At 37.3% G+C, this 19,014-nt stretch overlaps 1 protein-coding gene across 3 annotated transcripts in view; it reads right to left on the bottom strand.

The window, feature by feature from the left end:
- Positions 1 to 19,014, bottom strand: part of prox1a (prospero homeobox 1a) — a 45,537-nt gene that overhangs the window by 23,788 nt on the left and 2,735 nt on the right. For all 3 annotated transcript variants that reach the window (XM_088626226.1, XM_088626228.1, XM_088626227.1), the window contains exons 2-4: positions 15,657 to 17,456; positions 9,635 to 9,743; positions 2,761 to 2,955 (exon numbers count right to left, since the gene is read on the bottom strand). In XM_088626226.1, the coding sequence (XP_088482352.1) occupies positions 2,761 to 2,955; positions 9,635 to 9,743; positions 15,657 to 17,389 (2,037 nt within the window). In that variant the 5' untranslated portion in view covers positions 17,390 to 17,456. The remainder of the gene's footprint in view (positions 1 to 2,760; positions 2,956 to 9,634; positions 9,744 to 15,656; positions 17,457 to 19,014) is intronic.

Raw genomic sequence — 19,014 nt, 5'->3', positions numbered from 1 at the left:
ACTATTTTCCAAAGGAAAGATGAGACCCTCCCAAGGCTGTCATAAAATGTCTTTTTATCCCCCACCCCCACCCCCAAAGGCTCTTCTGAACTTGTATGGAGCCAAGGCGCTGCCAGTGAAATCTGGGCAAAATTGTGTTCCATAGCTTTAGCAGGAAAACACAGCGAACAATACAAATAAAATCTCTAATGCACATGCATCTCTGACCGGTCTGTCAATTAATAGAATACAAAAATGGTCAGAGCCTGGGTTTCTGTGTTAAAGATCAAACACAGCTTTAAAAACAATCGAAGCTCTTCCATTCTCACCGATATTCTTACACCTGCCATAGGCACGCAAGTCTGCAATCTGTTTTAGTTATGTTGAAATAAGTTTCCTTAAAAAGACATTCTAAGCAGTAAGAATTGGTTCATGCTGTGTACCATTTATAAGGTTGAAATGAATATGAATTGTCAAGTTATCAGGTATGTTTGTCTTAAAAAAACTTTTTCTAAGTATACAATTGCTCAATTAATATGGGACTCTTTTATGGGCTGTTTGGAATATGGTTCTAAAATTTATTTAGTTTGTGTCAACTTCTATTTTTTTCTGAACAATAATGCTTGCTACTGAGCAGGAACAGCAGTAATTATATGGCAAAATGTCTTACAAGTGGAAACTGAGGAAGCTTGAAAAGGAAAATACTAATAGAGACAGAAAAACGAACGCAGCAAAGGTAATTAATGAACCTGCTTTAATTACCGCTTCTGCTCATTTCGCGATGCGGAATGTGACAATTATGTCATTAAAAGTTTGTAAAGTGGGGAGGGGGGAGGAGGAGACAAATTCAAAGAGGATGAAAGAAGCAAGACAACAGAAGTAAAAAAAAACAACAACAAAGAAATCTCAAAGGAAAAGAAAGCGTATTACTGGTGCACAATGACAGACTAGATTAACATCAAAAGATCAGCAAAACAGAGGACATATTCATTCTAGAGACAGAACCAAGGTGGAGGGAACTTTGATGATGCTAAATTTGGCAAAAGGACAACTTGCTGAATCGGCTAAGGTTCCAGTTTCATGCTTCTGTGTAAGCAATGCTTGACAAGTAGAAGGAGGAAAATTTAGGAAAATGGATCAAAGTATAAATAACCTTTAAAAAAGTTATAATATTCAACACGATGGCTTTCAAAACTAACAGGCTGCAACAAGTGAGCCTCAGAAGAATGAAAATGCAGTCTACTTCATTCTAGCCAACTTGGTTTGTCTAGAAAATTTGCATTGCTTAGCTAATTTTCCTTGTACTAAGTTTCTAATCATCTCTTACATCTATCTGCTCAGACACCTGTAGAGCCTACACAGCCCTGGATATGCAAAATACCTCTTCTAACTTAATTTTACAGCCAACAAAAGTCTTATTCATGTTTTTTTTTTCTTCTCGGAGCTTGCAAATCCTACATTTATGTATGTAAATAGGGATGATTCTCAAAATATGTTCCTGGTAACAAAGGAAAATGTGTTTGTCTGCACCTACCAGCATATCAACCTTTCTCAGTCTTATTCAAATAACTTTAAGCCAAAGGTCCTAACTAAGGTTTCTGCACAGAAAAACAAGAGCTGTTTTTAAATGCATTAGGGAATTAATTTGGGATGTGTAACCTGGTGTAATTTTCACCAGATATTTGTTAGAAATATAGGCTAAACTTTTATTTGTCCCCACAATGCAAGAATGGTTATTACCCATATTTTCTCTTTCTCCATTCATCCATCAGATGAGACAAAGAGTTTAAAAATGTATATGATGCATCAAGTGAAAAAGGTGCTTATGAGCAGGATGTGGACTAAATAACAATAATACATGTAAAAGTGAGTAATATTTATATATTTTTATATAACAAATGTCTGATGCATGGTGTTTTAGCTAGTATAGTGCATTTTTACATTTTTTTCGCTACTCAAATGTCAAAATGAAATGTATTTAGAATGAAAATGAATCTAAAATAAAAAGAACTGAACTGAAGCTTGAGACATTTGCTTAAAATAATGTACATAGTATGTGTCCTATAGATTTAAAATAAATTAGGGGTAAGGATTATTGCACTACTTAAAGAAAAGCCTTTTCAAAACAATCTAGTAAAGAAATATAAAGTACTAGCAGGCAGAAGGATTTATTTTTAAAAGGAGAAAGATTCTGAAGGTTTAAGCTGCAGAAGATGTATCTGTAACACATTCATAGTTTGCATTCTACTACACAACATAAGTCCTACTTCTTTCTTCCTTGCTGCCCTGAGTAAATCTGTAAATACTTGGAGTATTTTACTATCAGAAAACTAGGGCTGTGATTTTACATGATCATTACAGACGTCATTAGTAAGAGAAACAAAAGGTCTTTGTTCTTTGGCTCTTGGATTAATCTTTATATATGGGTCTGATAAAAAGTCAAATAAATGAAAAGGAATTTGAGATACAATAAAATGATCAAGTATATTTAAGTAAATTATCCTTCACCTAATTAAGGTCAAAATGTGACAAGTGAACTTTCTTTTAGTCTTGATAATTCAAGCATATACAGTTTTAAAACAAAAGTTACAACAGTTAAAGTGATATCCAATGTGATCTGATTTAAAACAAAAATGTTTTATCATTTTAAGTAATTCAGAAGGATAAAGAAAACAGAGAATTTAAAGTAGGTCTCATATACAGTAAATGAATGGATAATATGGACTTCTTTTCGGCAAAAAATCACAGTACTTCTGCATGAAAAACCAGATAAGGTCCTACCTCAAAGTCATTTGCTTTGTTGTAGTGCATGTTCAGGGCCCGATACAGCTCACAGTCCCTGCTGACATGCAGTTCCTCTGAGCCTGTGACGCCATCGTTGATAGCCTGCCTGGCAAATTTCTCCATCTGAATGTAGTAGAACTCTCGAAAGTTGCTGAACCACTTGATGAGCTGGGAAGTGATGCACCTGTTGAACTATTTAGAAAGAATCAAACCGTTAACACTTACTGGAGAAAAAAAAAAGATTGGCAAGCTTCAGCAAAGTAAATGAAAGCGCACAGTACAAACACAAAACGTAAGTGAGGATTAAAGCGTGTTATGTGGGATACAAGCCTCACACATTTGGAAATTAAATTACAAGGGAGCCCCTGTTGCTTATTGTACTCAAAGGGCCAGTTAGTTGTACAGTTTCAGCCTTTCTCAGAAGCCAGGTTTTGGATAATATTGGCTTTATTAATTTTAGTTGAAAAGCGTACATTTTATCTTCAGAGCCTTGTCACATTAAAATAAGCCCTTCCCCAAGCAGTGGATTTGTCCAATTCTGCCTAAATATTTTCATGTGTTAAATATGAATATCTGCCTCCTGTATATATATCAGGTCTTGGATGACACACAAGGTCAGGCTTCCAGATACTGCTGTGTTTGTGTCTGCACCATCCTGTGCTTGGTGTTGTCACACTCATATTACCAGTGACTCAAACCTAACATTCATGTCATGATTCTATTATATTTGCAGACTTTCCATTTTGTCGGTAATGTTAACCCAGGTTTAGGTTCTTACATTATTACTGAGCTTTAAGTATTTTTTTAATTACTAAGGGTTTAAGATAGACTCAGCACCCCACTTAGTTTGGGGAAGATATGTGGAGTACAGACCAAGGGCTGAAGTTAACATGTACAGTAACTGCAGTTACATCACTTTCTTTTGTCAAACACTTCATTGTGAATATCTTCGCAATTCAAGTTAGTCTTAAAAGGGACTGTGGTCAATTACAGTTCATCAGTTATTTTTTTGGAAAATACAACAGTAAGGGCGCTCAGATGCGTGGTTTTAAAATATTTCCAAAGCAGTTTGCATTCCTGCTTCAGGTTTGGTGACCACTATCTGTAGCTTATGTACTTGCTTCTTCTATAGTGGCAAAGTTATTGCTCACCCGGCATGGGCATGCTTGCCAGCTTTGTGCTCTTTGACCCTGTCAAGAGACTTCTGTGACAGCAGCATGTGCTATAGCCTTCAGCAGAAAGGACTAGTGAGTACTCATAGGACAGCTGAGTTACATTTAGCCAAGCTAAAACCAATAAATCCAAAAGGCTTTATGTTGGCTGGTCTGACGTACAACCTCCTGTCTTTTGTAATTGTGGGTATTCATCAACCACCACCACCGCCCCCCCCTTCCCACCCCCTTTGCCAGGAAAAAAAAGAGGGGTGTGCATTAATCAAAAATCAACAGCAAGCACTTATCTAGGACTGGTCATGAGAACATACAGGCCCCAGTTAAGATGACAGCTAGAGTGAATGTGGAGAGAAGGGGGAGACTGAAGGGGGGGGGTGTCTGTTGGGGGGGGGGGGGTGTAATTACCATGTAGAAAGTTGTTTCAATGCTAGCAAATTTAAGATAATGAAGTGAATGAAAATTCATGGCAGGGAACCTAAGTAGCAAGGAAACAGAAGCTGGGAGGGCTGGTGCTTTTCCCAACAGGCCAGCCTGTATCATAATTGCTGTGCAGTTGCAAGAGTTCTTACAGATAATTGACCAGAAAATGATTAAGTCATCATCAAACCGCTCCTGCCTGGAAGAGTTCAAACATGTACTTAACCTATCCAAGAATTATATATTCACTCTGTGTGTCTGCTCTGTCTGTATTCAGCCTTGCGGGGAACCTGATTAAAAAAAAAGACAACTGAAGGACCCCAGTTATCTGATCTCCTGGTTGCCGATTTCAATAGAACTTAAACCCATTACGATCTGCTGAACTTGGAGTTCTTTCCGTTTTATCTCAGCAGCAAAATACACTGTCCAAATTTCCAGACACTGAGATAAGGACCACAGGCCCCCATGACGGCTTACTGTTCCTTTTTAATTCTTTTAGAATAAGAAACAAAACATTACAAAATGATAGGAGGCTGTGCACTGGGGAATGAAAATTGCTTTGACATGGAGATTAGGCTCCTGCATTGTTACAAGACATTGTCTCATATGAACAAGGCTAGGAGAGGGGAAAAAAAGAGGGAGGGGGGTATTTTCTTTTCTAGAATGGCCCATGGATGACATAATGGAGACTACAAAAAAAGTAAGTCCACATGACATTGTTTGGCAGGAGGGCATAAAGGGAGATTTAAAGTGTATTGTTGCAGAATAGAAATACCAGAGATGCAATGTACAAAAGACCAGAGTTGCTGGAACGTGACAACTCAGCAATTAAGGATCATGTCATCTGCTTGTCAAACAAACATACCACCCCCCAACACCTACACCCTCTGCCTCCATCCCTATCCCAAGTCATTTGAGAAACGAAATAAATGATCATTCTTTTAAGAATGAGAAGACTTTTGCTTGATGAAGCAGAGGTGACCTGCTTAAAGGCTGTAAGGTACCCTGGATTACATAATACAAGGAGATTTTTAAGAAACAGAAGGTATTAAAATTCATAAGGACCTTCAATAGTAACCATATGGATATGTGTAAGCTATTGCTCTCCAATGCTATGTCTTGTGGACTGGACCAAGGTTAGCTTTTTAGCTATAAATCAAATTTGAGTATAAAATTCCAGTCCCTTTATGTTCTTCGTGTGTCAGCTCACATTTATACAGTACATACTTTGAACATAAAAATATACAAATATACCACTGGAAGTATTACTTCATATTTCCTCCAAAACTAATTCAAAGCAGAGCAGACAATATCCACTTATAATAATTAATACAAAATACCTGTATTTTGCACAACATTAACAATCCATGCACAACATCTGTGGTGTGCTAATATATGTTTACAAAAAAGAAAAAAAAACTAATTGCTACAATAAAGGGCCTGTGTTTCCACAGCTTAAGAGTCCCTGACTTTGATTAATGCTTCCCACGGGATACCTCCGTCCTGATATTTGCTAAGGAAACTTCCTAAATATTCAATGAGCACGGTCAAAAGATGCATAAAACAAATCAATTTGACACCTTAATCTAGGCAGGCAGCAGTTGACTCAAAGGGAGGAGAGGCTGAGAAACATCATTTCACACAGTCATGCTCAAAAGCCTGTGAAAGGCTGTTCTTCAGCTCCACGTCGACAATAAGGCTATTAAATGGGTTATTCTCAGAATCACCAGGGAGCACCCCTAAATCAGTTTTTTTTTAAAAACTCTACTAGGAACAAAATTTAGCTTCCTGAATTCAATGTTCTGTTGTCTTCTATCAACTACATAAAATTGCCAATCTCCATGGTCATAGCCCATGTACATTTCTCTTAACAGTGCCCCTTAACCTGTGTATCAAAGAAACATTAGTGAAACATAAGAAAAAAGTGTAAATAGATGTTAATATGCATACTTAAATATGTTAAGTATTATTGCGAGGGGGGACAATTTCTAAGTTATATTTAAGGGGAAACCAACTATGTGGCTACAACGTCACTATCCTGTTAGCATGGCTTTAAAACACAGCATGAAATTTGTCAAATTACTTTTTCAAATTCAACTATAAACTCAGAGAAAACACTCTGCAGTTAGGTCAGTAATTATAAGATGTTGTTAAAAATAGGTAGAATAAATTTGAGGACAGCAAAATTTAACAATAACGGACAAAATGACAAGGGATGCCGTATACTCTCAATGTGAAACACTGAGGCCTAAAGAGTTTCATTAGACTGCAACATAATGCCATAAAGATGGCATGTCTGAAACTATAGAGGATGGTAGTCAGGAATAATATTAAAACATTTTTTTTTTTCATTTAAAAGATGGCAAAACTATGTTTAAGGTCATTTACAGAAAAAGATTTATGCCCATTTACTGGAAGTATGAAATATCCTTAATATCAAACTTCTTTATGCCCAGAGTTCACTATAGCAAATGGTGCCTAACTCCTGATGACTGCTGCTGTTTAAAAGAAAAAAAAATTACGGGCAGCTTCTAATTTTTATTTTGTAGGAGACAAAGTAAAGGGTACACATATATACAATACAGCATCACACACTACTTTGTTTCCCGCCCTGACCTCCAAGCATCAGCAGCTGGTGCTGCCTCCTGGGTCGAAATAAACATTCTGACCCCATCACTGAGAGCTGTTCTCCTCATCCACCCTTGACCTTTCACACAACCCTCTCCCTTGCCAGTTCCCACTGAATGCATTTACACACGTCAGGCTTTTTCACAAGAACTGTCCCCCAAATTATTCCAAAATGGGCACAAATGAGTCAAAAACCAAGTCCTCAATACAGATTTCAGAGAGCAGGCCAAACACATTGATGTTGCAACAGATGGTGAAACATACTTGCTATACCTTATGCTATGGCACAAACGTACACATTTCAGATACAAAAGCAAGGTACATACTGTAAAAACTGAATACATGTAAATGATTTTTTAATCCCCTTCAATATTTTAAGAAAGCTTTTGATGTCTTTCTAAACTGTCACTGTGCCAGACAACTGTAGCCTGAATGTAGGTAATAAAAGAGAAAAAATGAAATTTAACTTTTTGTTGTAGTAGCTGTTTGAATAGATGGCCTATTCTGGCTTCCTGTGGTAATTCTAAGAGGGGGGAATGTTAATCTCTTCATGAGTATTGGCTGACTCTACGCAATCTGCACTACAAAACATCACTTTGCAAACATTACTCAAAGTACAATTCACCCTTTTCTACAATAAACTGCTACTTCTGTTGCTCATTGATATATGGAGATTGCCATAAGCAGAAATAAACATACTGACTAGGAATATGGATCAACATTTAAATGACATTGAAATTCACAAAGGAGAGTAGTTTAGTAGTGATGATTGACTTCTGCTATGAAGTTTTAAATCCACTGTATGCAGGAGTTGAATAACCCTATTACCTTGTTTCAATCTCAGGATGTACTGAAACCGAAAAAACCTCCCTTCACTCATTTGAAAAAGTACTTTTCAGTGGTTTGCTTTGCATAGTAATGTACAAGTCTTTTGAGCTGGAATGAGTTACTGTCTTATAAAAATATTTTAAACCCAATAATAAAAAAACAGCATGAGATATTGACAGTATCATAGGTTAATTATCTCTAATTTTCATAGACTTATATAGAAGACTATTTCAGAAAAGCCACAATCATAGCTAAATCAGAAAATGCAGAAAAATTTCTACACACATTTCATTTTAAATATAAAACTAGCCATGGAAAAATATATCATTGCGCCTAAATTAATTTCCAATTAGACGTGAAAAGGTCATTGACAACTTAATGGCTATTTGCAGTCTATAAAAATATGATTGTTAGGTCAAAAAGCATCAACTCTTACCATATTAATTAGGACGTATTCACATGTTAAGTAATTGTCAAATAAACCCATTTCCCACACTCGTGAATGATCTATTCAGATCTAGTTAGCATTACGTATTCAATACATGCCATATAGCAGGCATTCCCATAGCTATTCAGCTCTAATTAGTCATTTATGCTTAATCCTGTACATGCCTAGTAGTAGTCCATCAAATACAAGCTTACTATTGTTTTATTGTTTAAGAATAGGCAGAGAAATAAATAAGGTAAACAGTTGACCTTAATTAAAACTAGGATTTGGGATGTTAGGAACGCTAACAGACAAACTGTCAAAAAATCATTACAAAGTAATGAACTACTTGGTTGAGATATTTAACAGATGGATAGTCATAGTTTTCTCTCATGTGAGAAATATGTTAACAGAAAATTATATTGTTTATATACTTCTGTTACAAAAACATTTTTTTTTATCTGAAAGTCTGTTTTTTTTTTACAAGTCATGAACAAATTGCCCAGACATTCTTCTCTTTATATTTTACTAAAACAAAAGCCTGGTATTAAGGATAGAGTTTAAAACAAAATGAAGTGCTAATCTCTTCATGACTACCTACTGACAATCTGCACTTCAAAACACTATTTTGCAACTGTCACTCAGAATAACAAAACTCAGCTTTTTCTAGAAAAAGATATTCCCCTTAAAGATGTAATAACACTCACTAAACCACCAAATATTTCAAGAAGTTAATTGTTTTCAAATGAAAATAAGTGGTGCTGACAGCTGTGTAACTTTGATACTGCTAGTTGCTAACTTCAGTGTTATCGAAGCTTAGCCTTCTGCAGGAGTGCAGGTACAATTAGCCACATGGTGCTGAATTACTACCACTCCAACAGACCCCAATGACAAAAGTCAGGAGGATGTGGTCTCTGCTGAGAAAGGGAGGGGGGGGGGGGGGCAGCTGGAAGCGGACAGCCTTCATCTCCTCATTTGAATAATGCGCCCTGAATCTGTCACATTATTTATCCTCCTTATGCTCAGTGTACGCTGCATCGACAACAAATTAAGTTGTAAATAAGAGACAATCAGCACCATTGTTTGTTGTTTTTTTTTGTTTGTTACGCCCCTTCTTCTGCCTCTCTAAACCCAAAGCAGCAGCAGGAGTTTAAGAAATAAAAAAAACAACAACAGAAAGGCACTAATAAGACAATGTATTATATGCGTCACTGTAAGCAATGCGGTATAGAATCCATGGGACAATGAAGTGAGGGACATTTTCTCATCAGGGATGGTACATCAAAGAAAGCACACATGAAAGTCTCAAAACTATGCTTGTCCTTACAGTCTTCACTTATTAAATTCAAGAACACTGTAATTGTATTAAACAAAATTATATACAGTATAATCAGCTTACCTTTACATCGGAGAAGAACATTTTCAGCATGTTGGAACTAGGGTATCTGGTATAAAAGAACATCAGCTTCGCCTTTTTTAAGTGATTGGGTGAAAGTCCTTCCTGAATTTGGGATAGTTGTGTCAAGGAAAAGTAATCAAATTTCATTATGAATTTCAATAACTGAGGGTATTAAAAATTCCACACTTTTGTGCTACATGTCAGGAGGTTAATTAACATTTTAACTTTCCCTCTTTTCTTGAGAAACCTAAATAAAAATAACAGCCTGAACCTAGACACAATTACCATTTTTGTCTGACTTTTCTGTTGCAAAAATCTACAATAGGAAAAGTACAAAAACAAGAGCAGCATTTTACATAATGCACTCTTATTTCACAGTCAAAATAACCAACCCCCCCCCCCCCCAAAGGAAAGAAAAAAATATTTGCATGTCACTGACAAAGAAAGCAGTTAACACTACATACATAGGAGCTTGAGATCGTTACAAGATATGTCAAGCCAAAATATATCTTAAGGTTATTTTTCTGGTAATCAAAAGGTCTTCTGGGGGACCTAAATCGATATATGTGGGTTTGCTGATCAATAAATGCCTACTTACCCTAATAAAGGCCCTATTTATCAGGAAACAGCATTACCCTCTAGATTTGTAAACAGAAGCTACTGAAGGGAGTCCCAGGAGAAAGTGAGGCTAACCGTAGCAATCTAGCCATTCCAATTATCCTACAGCTTCTTGGCACTCTTTTGTGTACTGTGAGTTAGGACGGGTTTGGCCACATCTGTGCCGCAGACTGGCCGTGCCATTTCCTCAGCAAATTAACGGCTTTATAATTTATCAGAAATGAAGATGCATGTGGAGAAAAATCAATGTGGCCCCACAAGGTCAATTAAGAGGGTTCCTCACAGAAGCTACTCCCGGGGTTGCTACTTCTTCAAAAGGCACATGGAAGAAAACAGCAAAGAGATTAAATAAAGCAAGGAGATAAAATAGGTCCTCACATTGCTCAACTGGAGGCTCAACCTTCTTTAGCTGACCATCATACAAAAAAGCTTTAATTTCATATAAAGGTCAATACTAGATACACTCAGGTGCTCAGGGCAGAGGCACAGTACAGAGAAATAGGTTACTTTAGTCCACAAGTTTCTAAAAAAAGCTAAATATAAAATAACCTATTGCTTCATCAGAAACCTGCAAACAGAACTCATGACATTTGGATTTCACTTTCAGAAGGAGGGATATTTTGTGCTCCTTTACATACTGTAGAAACACTTAGAGAATTACACACAATTTAAGTAAAAAACGGAACACTTTGGGGCTTCAAACACTTAAAATAGATTTCACAAAGAAACATGGTTTCTAGGTTGAAATAAGATTCAAGTGTTCTGAAACTGTGAAATCTGACTGAATAACATTTGATGAAACACTGAGAAATCTCTCATGAAAAAAATCTGAATCAATATTGCTTTTAAATTCTTAACCTTAAGTTCAAATAAACAGGAAATAATAAAAATTGTTTTTCTTATTTTTCTTTTTATTTCTCTGGGTTAATGTTCTTAGTAGAAAGGGAGGAAAACATCTTAGTTAGCAAACTCTGAAGCAACTTGATTGAACTAGCTCTTTGTGTTTCAGAAGCTTAATGATTGCATAGATGATAACTCATGATTGACATGCTTCTTGTGCCAAGTGAGGAGAGTTGAAAGAACCCTCAGTGACCTCCATTAGACTGATAGGGAAGACTAAAAGAGCATTACACTCTCCAATGCCATCTGTCATAAGGCATAAGTGAAATAACAGCACCGAGAGAAAAAGCAAACCATCCTCTTTTGCCGAGAAAGAACTTTTGAAGGAGCCAAAAACTTGCATTGACAAATTAGAAAATTTTAAATGGACAGAAACACCTTATGCTTACTAGTAACAAGATTTTGAAGTTTATTACATATACACCATGGACTACGAATGCAAAAATGGAGTGGGGTTATTTAAAATAATCTAGTGAGCTTCTTAATGAAATTAATTATATTGAGAAGCTCTTTTCAAATTACACTACAGATCTGTAAACATGTCATATTGGTTATCTCAATTAAGAGGTAAATCTGTTTAAAAGCTTAGCAATGACCACTGTCCTCATTTCACACAATTCAGAGTTCCATTAATTGTAGTTTGGTTTTTCAGACATTTCTATATCTCCCCTAGGACCCCCCTTCTCATCAAGAACGTCTTATGAACCCTGCTGCAAACGTTTCAAAGGAAAATTTAAAATAACAATTGATTCGAAAAAAACTAACCATGGGTAAGAACATTTTGAAGATTGATGAGGAATACTAAATTTTCAAGTTAACTAAGAGATTTAAAGATTTAATTTCAAGCAGTCTTAAGTTAAATATACTAAATGTATAATGTGTAACGGAACTAATACTTTTTTGCTTAATAATCAGATAGTAATAGAAAACTGTAAAAGATTATACAATACGTAACTAAAATTAACAGGTAAAATCTCAGAACATGTTCCACTCTTCATTACCTGCCCTCAAATAACCACAGATAATTGCTAAACAGTGCTAAGCCTGCTTTATGGGGTACAATGAAAGATGTATTTTTAAACAGTCTCATATGCAATTCGGCAATTTCCCTCACGGGATCAATAAAGTACTGTATCTATCTATATAAAATGTACAATATTTCCTTTAAAAAGGCTACCTTTGGTTTTCTAACAACAAAAATAAGATATAGTCAAGACAGTGAATAAGCAGATGTTTTCTTTTTACCTATTAATTGCTCATACCCAAAAGCAACCTTTCTTCCAAGAAAGCTCTGGCTGTTTCCAGGTGACTTGCACATGCACAATGACTCATGACAGAATAGATCTGGTAAACATACAGCTGCAGCGAATACAAGCTAAGCCCTATTCAAGGCCGGGAAAGAAAATAAGCACAAATAAATATTAAGGAGTTTAAAAAAAGGAAAGTGAAGGCAAACATGCCATGTACCAGTAGCTCTTGGCTTGTCTAATAGCTCTCCGTGTCTGAAGACAGATGACATTGAATTCTGTGTGTCACGTAAAAGAGACAATAACTGCTGAAACTTGAACCAGCTGCCAGGTGTATGAAAGAAAAAAAAAACAAAAAGAAGATGATAAATCCATAAATTAATGAAAGACATCTGCTCAGGAACATAAAAGATTAGAGGAACAGTGCACTGCAGCTGAACCTTAAGTAGTGTTCAAACAACCTGCAAATCGTAATGTTGGATGTTTACAAGGTGTAATATGGATGATCACATCACTTGAGACATGGGTACAAGTATGTTCCCACTTTAAAAAAAAGAAAAGGAAAGGATATTAGGATAATATTTTGGAAAGACTGACGGCTGTAGTAATGAAACTAGCTAATACCAACTAGAACAATTTGCACTCACAAGTACTAGTCTACGCCTAGTCATGCGTCAGAATCCTCATTTGCTTTTGTGTCATCATTTCTAATTTGCTCATGGACCTTTTTTATATATCAATGTCAGAAATGAACAAAGCATAAAAGTTTGATTTCATTTTTTAAGGATGTTTCTGAAGTGTACTGTATACTGTAGTGGTGCATCAACATATAAGAAATGAATCCTAAAACGGCCCAAAATACAAAATGAAAAGATTAAGCAAGAAAATATATATATTGCAGAAAACTCTCTAGAGACATTTGGTAGTTCACATGGACGTTTTGCAAGTGGCTGCAAACAAAGAACACTCATCCTTTAGATAGTCTCTCCTCCACACTGAAGATCAGTGTATTTCTTTTGGACATCTGAAAACATAGCACAACCTCTAATCTATGGGAAATGCAAAGCGACTTCACCTGCTCAGATGTCTTAGTGCTGCACAACGCCATAGCTGTGCTTCGACTTTCTGTATGCAAATGTTTTGGGGACTGAACAAGGCTATTTTTCTTGAGATGCAAAGAGGCCGCGTGACAAGGAAGATCATACTGCTCAGGGACAAAGACAATTGGCTGTCTGTTTCTTCAGCTATTTGAATAAAACTTAATATTTGATTAAACAGCTTCATTTGCAAATATCTAGAATGTATCTGAAGCTCAAGCATTAACTCACTCTGCAGGTGCAGTTTCTTGGCATATTAAAAATAATCTTGTAGCATTAACTCCTATATTTCAGGTTAAAAGAAAAAAGAACCTTCAATTCTATAAATATTTTTTTTGCAACAAGTAGCATGCACAACCATGTACTTCTGGCAAAATTTAAAAAAGGCACTGCATGAGCTCATATTAATAAATACTAGAAATACTGCAAAGATGTCTTTCAACTTGCAAAGATAAATGGAATATTCAAAACACCATATTTGCAGAAAAAAAGCTTTTTAAAGGAGAATCTGGTTTTAAACAATACTTTAATATTTAATCGAGAGTTTTAAATGTTAGACAAGCAACACTATACAACAAATACGGAAAGAAGCTGTCTCCTGCCTTAGCCACTAGGATATCATACAAAATATACAGTATATGTAAAAAAAACTTAAGAGCTAAGAACTCTGGTCACAATACAGAAAAATTCCCCTCATCCTATTAAAAAAAATCGTATTTAAGACAATTTTTATTTTAATTGAAAAACTAATGCTAACTAGCGATTTCTTTGTTCATGTTAAAACTTAACATTAACCACAGGCCACAAACCTAAAATAATCTCTGTTTGTATTTAGGAGTTTCGTCTTAAAAAAATAAAAAAAAACAGATTGTTGAAAAAGCAAATGGTTTTCTAAATTAATTTTGGGAATTGCTTGAAGAGTCAGATGGCCCAAATTGGACAGGATACATTTTAATTCTCTGTATTTCTACACTTTCAACATGCAACAGCCACTAAGCAAACGACGGAGGTTTAGAAACCGTTCACACTAAAGGTTAAGAAACAGACAAGGGAACCGTATGAAAGATAAACAGCTACCTGCAAACACCTGTTAACATTGGCTTCAAAGAAAGGAAGAAAAATACTCTGCTGCCAAGCAACAGCAAATGGTGCACCAAGTACCTGAGGCTGTCAACAAATCTTTATAAAAATAAGAATAGAAACTGCAATTATTCCTTTTACAATGTGATATGATAAGAAAAACGAAGAGCCGCAGGGAGACAGTGGTGCTTTATCACACTGTATGCCCGGCCTATAGTAAACACATACAGTACAGAAAAAAAATTAAGTTTATTTTTTTAAACAGACTTCAGATGAATCAAATACATTCCCTATTTTCTTATCCTGCAGTAGTTCATTAATATTATTGAAGCTAGAAAGACTACCTCGGCATAAGATTTAAGAACTGCTTTTGTTGGGGAGGACTGCTTTAAACTCCTTACACAATCCCACCTACTCCTTCCGGAGGATCAGCTTTTTCTGACCTGGTAAAGATGAAATATTAAAAAAGAAAACATCCTCTTAGATGTTTTAATTTTCCGCTAAAATGGAAGTTGTTAAGACCTCTTACTTGAGAAGCCTCTTGCCAGTTTACTTCCTGGCTTTGAAAAATGATTTGCTTTGAGTATTTATGTACAAAGTATTACGCATGCATTGATGAAAAGAGGTTAATCAAGCACAACCTGCATGATGGCAGGAGTAGAACAAAAGGAAATTGTCACCACTATTACATCTCCTTTCAGTGTTTTTCCCCCAACAGCTTATATTTAAAATCCTTAAATCATGGAACTTTCTTTAATCCCAAGACAGCAGGGATAATAAAAGGGTAAATGTACAAATCAATTAATAAGGATTAATTGAAATTTAAGCATATCTTCTCTGCAAGAAGTCTGCTATTCCAGAAGCGTTCAACAAGAATGACAACTAACACTACACTGCTTACCGAGTCCTGTTTTTGAATGCCCTGCAGCACTGTCTAGATCATTCAGACAGCCACATGAAAGCAAGTCTATCTGAGACTCTCACATTAAAAGTACACCTTGTGGAAAAAGAAAACAAAAGAAAGTTTTTTTCTTTAAAAATAAAAAAGCCTTTTCACTTGCTTTCTTTTAAAAGGATATTGTACTTCCTGAATAAGGTGAAATCTCAGACATGTCCTGAAGGTCTCCACACTCTGACTTAATGAGAGACAGAGACAGGCCTTCAGTCGTGCTGCCTGGATGCGTTGGCGAGCAAGAGCGATGGTTCATGTGATTGGATGACATCTTGGTCCGTAGGCTGGTGGTCTCCCTGGACAAGTCGAGTGACTCCGGAGAGGCCCTTTCTTTGCCTGGATACGTACCCGAGGGGGTTCCTAAAGGGTTCTGAAATGGGTAGCCCATGAGAGGAAGGGGAAAGGGATGGCGGAAAGAAGGTGGGCTAAATCCCACTGTAGCAGAGAGGGGGGAAGGATGCAGGGAAGGATGGTGATGATGGCCTCCAGGATTGGGAGCAGAAGGGGTTTGGTCTGCAGAGTTCTTCCTCACCACCAGAGGCAGTGCTTCCGTCTGGTCATTGGAGCTAGGCACCTGCATGTTGCCAAAGGTGTCAAGCGGGCTGGGAATGATCACGTCGCCAAAGCACTGCAGCCGCTGGTTGGCCGTATGGAAGTTGGGGTTCTCCCCATTGACTGCAAACCGGTCACGAGGCATTTGCAGGGGTGGGAAGACCTGAGGAACCGGGCGAGGAGGTTTGGAGAAAACCTTTACTACAGTGTCTACCACCTGGGACATGGCTGTATTCAGCTCCTGCTTCAGTGTCTCAGCCAACTGCTTGCCTTCTGCATGCATCGAGGGAGGTCCTTGGGCCTTCCCTCTCTGGCTGTCCCGTTTGGGCTTTTCATTCTCAGCCGCCATGGATTGCTCTCTAATGAGGGCACGTGCCCGATCGATAAACTGCCCAGGATCCAGGTCAGACATCTCGTTGTCTGACCGGTCTGCAGTTGAGTCCTGAGCCCGCTGGTCCATACTGCCTGAATGCATGCTGTCCTCAGAGAGGTTGCCATCTTCATCGTTCTCGGAGTCCGTGCTGTCGTAGATTTGGTAGAACTTCTCCTGTAGTTGCCGCAGCTGTTTCTGCATATCCTCCAGCTGAAGCTTCAGCTGCCGACGTTCTTCATGCTTCTGCTCCTTCCTGGCCGATACCAGCTGCTGGAAGCTCTGTTGCTGCTGCTGGGGCAGCTTCTGCTTTCGCTTGTTCTCTCGGTAGCTCTCCCGGGGACTAGGGGGCTGTGGTGCCCCCTCTCTATCATTCTCCCCAGCCCGCAAAGTGACACTGGGAGAGTGGCTCATCCCGCGGATTATATTCTCCACGCGGGCTCGTTTGGCTCTCAGGTGCTCGTCATTAAGCCGCTCGATATCAAACTGGCTCATGCTTGGCCTGCTGAATGGGGAGAGACACTCTTGGGGGCTCTCTCTTGAAGAGTTACTGCAGGCGTCCTCCTGATGAATCTCTGAGCCTGTGCTAGAGAGCCCACTGCCTTGAAAGCTGGGCTCTGTGCCACCATTTTTGGTCATGTTATTTTTCAACAGCTGGGAAATGATGGTGGCTCCAGGAAAAGGGATCATGGCATCTTCGTACGAGTTTGCCCTCTTCAGCAGCTTGCGGAGCACGTTTGACTTCTCCCCATCTGCATGCTGCACCACTGAACATTCAACGTCCTGCTCGGAACCGTGGGGATTCATGGCACTGAATAAGGTTGCTCTTGCTTTAGCGAAAACCACAGATGCTGTCCCTACAGTCCTTTTCACTCCAATGTCAACTCTTCTTCTCTTGGTTTGTCTGCTTAAGAGGGCTGTGCTGTCATGGTCAGGCATCACTGGACTGTTATTGTGCCATCTTCAAAAGCCTGTCAGCTGGGCACAGCTCGAGAATCCTGGGACCCTGGCCAACAGAACAAAAGGACTGATGAATCATTTTCTTTAAATTTCTCCAAGTTTCCTGACCTCAATCCTGAATAAAACATAAAATGCACTACTGGGATTTATGGCACATTACAATTATTGCAATTTATTATGTATTCTGGTTGAAATGGAACATTTTAAAAGATTTCTGCTCCAGTAGTTAAAGATGGATTTAAAAAAAAAGCCATAAGCACAACAAGAAAAATAATTCTTCTGTAGCAATATCTAAAAATATAATTTTATCTGGAAGAAAATAGTCGATTATTTTGAACAAGATCTTTGACAATCATGTGATTAAATACAAGATACTGCAATAAAGCAGTAACACAAGAAGATGACTATTTCCATTTCTGGAACAGTTATAAGATGAGGCCTTGATGTCGCGTACTGCAGACCTGCTTGATAACCTGTAAATACATCACTCTCACTTAAGCATGAAGACACTGCAGTCCATAGTTACAATACAAAAGGGTAGATACAACTGCGATAATGAATTTGGACTTGTGTCCTTTAGCATGGTTTAGAATACTGCAGAGAAACTAGCGTTAATTATGATGGAGTTGATAATTAAACAATGAAAACCACTGAATCAAATTTGTGAAGATTGTAATTAAAAAAAAACATAACATATTCATATATGTGTGTATACACACATGCAAATAACATACAGTAAACATAATGTCTGTAAAAACTGGGCCTCAAACCACATACTTTTTTAGAAAGAAAATACTTGTTAAATTTTAAGCAAAACACACAAGCTATTTTCCACATCATACCTTATTGCCATTTGAGCAGAAATAAACCAAGAAAAATTGAACATTAACCAAGAAGTAACATTAATAAGCAGAATATCTAAAATATTTCTATATAAAGTACAAATATTAAACCAGACACTTAAAGTAACACAAACGCCTTGCTGTTTCATTCTTGTTTCCGATTCCAAAATGGTCTTTTAGGTTGTTTTTTTTTACTGCTTGTAGTGCCATAAACTCTTGTATACCACTGGAAGAGTTCTGAGTTTGGACCACAATTTTGCCACAGAACATTTCACTAGTGCTACATCTATCTGAATTCAAACTTTACAACTGCCTTGCAGAGCCCATCACAATAATAGACTAGCTTGCCAAAGGCAGCGTGATGACTTTTTGGAACTGCTCCCATCGCTTTCGGTTCACCTGTAAAAACATCTACGTGCTCCACAGGATGACATCTGTGGATAGATTTTGAGAATAACTACCCATCCAAAAAGCCAAAATTTTAGCATTTTATACATCAGCATTTTACACATCAGGCTAATCCAAAGATCTATGTAAAAGGCGCAGAATATCAATTGATGTAGACAAATTGTACATTTAAATAAACAAGGTCATATGACCTGTTTAAAAAGTGTGAAAAGAGAAGTTGCTTACAGCATCTTAATTAGATTTCTTCCCCTAATGCATTTGCGTCGAACAGCTTTTTTTTCACATCTTTCGTCCACTGAAGAAGTATTAAGCAAAGAGAAAATCATTAAAAGAACACTGGGATGAATTAGGTTC

This window comes from Lepisosteus platostomus, chromosome 3 (genome assembly GCF_059453375.1).
Source record: "Lepisosteus platostomus isolate fLepPlt1 chromosome 3, fLepPlt1.hap1, whole genome shotgun sequence".
Lineage (NCBI taxonomy): Eukaryota > Metazoa > Chordata > Actinopteri > Semionotiformes > Lepisosteidae > Lepisosteus > Lepisosteus platostomus.
The sequence above is the reverse complement of the archived record's forward strand: the minus strand, read 5'-3'. Positions and strand labels throughout refer to the sequence as shown.